General features: G+C 36.1%; 1 protein-coding gene across 1 annotated transcript; it reads left to right on the top strand.

Moving 5' to 3' along the window:
- The first annotated feature begins 4,627 nt into the window (after positions 1 to 4,627).
- LOC103951754 (E3 ubiquitin-protein ligase SIRP1-like) lies at positions 4,628 to 5,300 on the top strand. The gene is made up of 2 exons (XM_048586475.1): positions 4,628 to 4,644; positions 4,940 to 5,300. Exons 1-2 carry the CDS (start codon positions 4,628 to 4,630, stop codon positions 5,298 to 5,300), a joined length of 378 nt encoding a protein of 125 aa, XP_048442432.1.

Below are 5,300 nucleotides of genomic sequence, written 5' to 3'. Positions count from 1 at the left end.
GCCTCCAAAGTCCTCGTTTTGTAATTTTAAACTCTTTTACTTTTTCAGATCGGATGGATCAGGGCCGTTGAGGTAGTCAACTTCTGAGTGGTGGTACGCGAGATGAAGGGTCAGGATCTGAGTGATGATATTAGGAAGGGATTGATTGGGGATAGGTTTTGATGCTCAACGCCCTCCCGCACGGTTCCCATGCCCAACCATACAAATCGCTTTTGTACAACATTTTTACTAATGACCAAAAGTACAATACAACTATTTACCCAAGATGTTTATTCTCTGTTGCCCCTTCTTTTGTAAAAGTGTTTTTAACAAGAAAATAGTCCTTGAGTATTTGATAAATTTTTATATAAATTTCTATGAATATGTTAAATGATTGAAAAATATATGGTATTTAATATGATATAATAATTGTCAAATAAAATAATGTAGGGACAATAAATATAATTTTGTAAAATATGAGGGGTATATTTATCATTTGAAAATTGACACTAATTACTATGCTTTTAAAAAAAATATATTTTTTTAGAACCATGGTAGACCCTATTTCTATTTTTCTTTTTTTTTTCAGCTGTCAATGACAACACATTTTTTTGTTTTACCAAACACAGTTGATGTTACAAATTTTCCCATTATTTTTTTTAAAGCACTAAAATCCTAAACCAACCTTTAGTATTACGGTCTAGTGGTATTCCTCATCACTTGTAAATAAGAGGTCTTAGGTTCGATTTTCGTCAAAAACAAATTTGAACCATATTATTATGGCAAGCTTATTATAAGCCTTAGCTCTAGCTCACTCCTCTACCTCTTCATTTAATGTGTATAAAATTGTTACCAAATAAGCCACACCTTTATAGCCATCACAAGATTAAGTCATATTAAGGGATATCCTCACCTTTATAGCCATCATAATCTATCCACCACTGTCTATGTAAAAATTGTAACCAAATAAGCTACGACCGTAAACATGATCTTAATTAATCATATTGCTGAATTCATGTAAACAATTAAATATCAAGGAGAATAATTCAAGTTCATATAACCTAGAAGTTGAATTATAACATTGACAACAAAAACAGTAAACCCTACCCCTCATTAGTCATAGTATTAACACATCCACACCTTCACAGTCGTCGTAATATATATTGCGATGACTGTGCAAGCCTTCATCAAAATCTCCAAAACCATCATTGTATTCATTATTGTACGGTGCATTATCATCTTTGTGCTCTCTATCGTAACAAGAGTCATCATCGTTGGACTATTCTTCGATGTTGGCCATGTCACAAAACAAAATTAGGTCGAATAACCTTCAAGTGGGCGAACCCTACATGAGATTGCAGAAATTTTTGGGAACTCGATTTGTGAAGAGAAAGATGACCTAAAGAGTACAATTATGCTAACAAGGAAGAACAAACGCACTTTCAATGAAATATAGAGAAGTTGACGTCAAAGGTGGGGAACTCGATTTGGAGATTAAAAATGCGTTATCGGAAGAATTGGTGAAGTTGACACAGAAAAGAAAAGAAAAAACAAACGCAGGATACCATAGAGATAACTCGTTTATTAAAAACAAAAAATTAATCAATGATATAATTAAGATAATCCTCAATTTTTATTAAAACAAATTGTATCTAACGGTCAAGATCATTCGTTGAACTTATCAATAGTCTAAGATAATTGTAAAATATTATAATATTAAAAGATACCGATACCTTTCTTTTTAACAAGGTAAGGTAGAATTTTCCATAAGTTTTAGTTATATTTTTAGAAATGGAAAGAAATCCAAGAAAAAGAAGGAATTAGAAATCCAATAAAAAGGGAAAGAAATCTAATATAGGCCCCGTATAAGGTTTTACATTAATACTCTCAGGTCTCAGCAGGATTCACATCCCTTCAAAACGTTATCTGCAGGCAGGATTTGAAAATTTGGAAACCAATTAAGAATCCCAATAGAAATTTTTTTGAACATTTAGTATGAAAAAATTAAAATCTCCCACTCCAATTATTTATATTGCTGAATCAGCAGATATACAGTGTACCTTCTCCATAATTTCCAGAGTTATCTTCAGTTTGGAAACCCTACTATTCAAACTTGAAAGCATATACAGCTGGGTCTGCATCGTTTTCTTTCTTAGTCTTTTTTGTACTCGAGATATAAATATTCATGGCCGCTGAAAATTGGAAAGCGGTGGGTGATGCTTATTGTAGGGCATGGCCGCAACGAGTTACTGAACCCGAAAGCGGCCAGAACTTGCTACATAACAAGTTCTTGATGGATATCAGGGCCATGATCTGGCGATGCGTGCCGCAACACCCCGTTAAATTTGACAATGACAAATCCTTATTTTTAAATGAGGATAACTGGAGTGTGGAAGACAGCGAGGCCATAATCGAACTTCAGTAGTCTAACTATCAAGATGACATGCGCACTGAAATATCCCGAACCCTTTCTGATCAATTTCAAGTCCCCTCCCTTGCTCACGAAGACATGGTTGATACAATTATATACTAAGCCGTTGAGGCAGATGTTAACAATGCAGAAAAAGAAGAACTATAACAGTTGCAGAAGATTTAAGAACAAGAAAGTAATAGAGCAAATAGAGGGAAGGCCTTAGAAAAGTATTTTGTTTGTATTGAATGTAAGAAAAACTTAAGAGAATTACAGAGAATGCCAGCTTATATAGCTGTAGTGCCTTAGCTTACAAGCTAACAACTATCCTAACTGTCTAAACCAATTGCAGCACCACATTACAACTAACTATGCTAAGTTGGCAACTGTTGCAGCACCATATTACAACAAACTATGTTGAGTTGGCATTTAGTCAATGATAGTCAACATCCCCCCTCAATCTTAGCTGGGATCTCCTAGCTTAAGATTGTAGCAATGCATAAGAAATGAGGGACTGTGTAAGCCTTGGTTAACACATCTGCTATCTGATCTTCCATAGGTATGTAGAGCGCCTCCAAATCACCCTTTTGCACTCTTTCTCTTACAAAGTGATAGTTCGTATCTAAATGTTTTATCCTTGAGTGAAAAATAGGATTAGCACTCAATGATATAGCTTACATATTATCACAATGTATGATGGGTGGATAAGGGACATAAAATTTTACATCCTTCAAAATCTGTCTCACCCAAGCAATATTAGCTGCAGTGTAAGCAAGAGCTTTGTATTCTGCTTCAATTGAACTCCTTGAGACTGGAATGTTTCTTTGATTTCCACGACATAGGATTGTTCCCAATAAACACAACATAGCCCGTCACAGATCTTCTAGTGTTTAAATTAGCTGCTCAGTTTGAATCTAAAAAAGCTACTAAGTTGGATTTTGACTTTGCTGAATACACTATGCCATGATTTATTGTTCCTTGAAGATTTCTCAAGATCTTCTTATTGCCCCAAAATGTAAATCTGTTGGAGTTGTCATGAATTGGCAAACTGAGTTGACAACAAAAGCAATATCAGGCCTAATGAAGGTAAGATATTGCAATGATCCTACAATACTCCTATACAAACTTGGATTTGTAAGCATTGTCCTTTCTGTGCAAGTAATTGGTTATGAGGTTTGCAAGGTGTTGTAGCTGGTTTACAAGAGTCCATGCCTGCTTTATGAATCAAATCCCTTACATACTTAGCTTAATTAGCAAAAATGTCACCATTTGGCCTATATTGTATCTACAAACCAGAATATATGTAAGCTTCCCCAAATCTTTCAAGTCAAATATTGTAGCTAGTTCTTCAAATGGTTCTCTGGATTTTAATAGAACTTGATCCAGTGAGAATTATATCATCTACATATAGAAGTAGTATGATAGTCTCCCCATCTTCTGTCTTCAAGAATAAACTTGAATCGGAGGGTGATGCAAAAAACCGTATAACTGAAAGATAGCTTGTAAATTTTGAATTCCAAGCTCTTGGAGCTTGTTTCAAACTATAAAGTGACTTTAATAATTTGCAGACATGTGTTGGATAAGAACTATCAACAAATCTCTGAGGTTGCTTCATATACACCTCCTTTTGCAAATCTCCATGCAAAAATGATTCATTATGTCTAATTGTCTCAACTCCCAATGATTCGATGTAGCAATAACAAGTATAATCCTCATTGTTGTATGCCTTACTACTAGACTGAAGGTTTCAGTGTAATCAACCCCATGTTCTTGAGAAAAGCCTTGTGCAACCAATTTGGCCTTGTACCTTGAAACAATACCATCTGGGTTCTTTTTAACCTTGTAAACCTACTTACTACCCACAATAGATCTATTTTTAGGAGCTGGAACCAAGGTACATGTACCCTGAGCTCTAAGTGAGTCATATTCCTCCTGCATTGCACTTTGCCATTGAGGAATTGATACAACTTTCCTAAAGCATGTAGGTTCAGTTGCATCTATAATCTCTGAGATAAAGGAATATCCTCCATGAAATGAGTCGTCATCACTTAATTGTAGTGTTTGAAGTTCAGGAAAATTAGCTAGATAAGCAGCATAATGTTTCCTCTCTGCACCACTTCTTAGTCTTGTCACCATTGGATGAGTTGAAGTAACAATTTGATTCTCCATAGGCCTTTTAGATAAAGAATGAGATATTGGTGAAATAGGTGGAAGGAGTACCTCAAGTTGAGAACTGTGATGGATAGGCAACAAAGGTGATTGAGATGTAACTTGTGTACCAGAGTGATGGTGATGATGATGGGGACACTTGCAAGATCAGAATTTGCTACATTCACAGAATTGCTAGTTGCAGAGGCTGATTCATTTTGTTCTGAGACAACAGGACTTGTAGATCTCACTTGACTTGTACTACTAGACTGTATTGTATCCGCTGCAGAAGTTGTGTCATTATGTCCTAAAACATCATGACTGGATTGTCTTGTTGAACTCGAATCTGCATACTTGTTCCATTCTCAGTGATTGATAATAATTCCATATTCTGTGTTGGAGGGAATATCGTTCTGATGGGGCGAGGGTTTTCCGTATGGTCGTGCGCATTGATATTTATGTTGCTGACTGGAACTTCATGAACAGATCCGGGAGCATGGATGTTGCGGAGGCTTTTGATAATGGTGGCAACGAACCTACCTTTGTTCCTGCAAGTGAGGCTTCCATTGAGATGTTGGAGAAGGTGAACGTCGAATTCTCCACAACGTGTTCGGTTTGTATGGAGGAGATTAGGATTGATTCTGAAGCAACTCGAATGCCGTGTTTACATATTTTCGATGAGGATTGCATTGTGGAGTGGCTCCACAAAAGTAGGTTTTGTCCCGTGTGTCGGTTTTCCATGCCTGCTGATGGTGATCAGTGA

The sequence above is a fragment of a genome, unplaced genomic scaffold (genome assembly GCF_019419815.1).
Source record: "Pyrus x bretschneideri cultivar Hongxiangsu unplaced genomic scaffold, Pyrus_bretschneideri_v1 Contig24, whole genome shotgun sequence".
Classification (NCBI taxonomy): Eukaryota; Viridiplantae; Streptophyta; class Magnoliopsida; order Rosales; family Rosaceae; genus Pyrus; species Pyrus x bretschneideri.
This window is presented reverse-complemented; position numbering and strand designations above follow the sequence as displayed.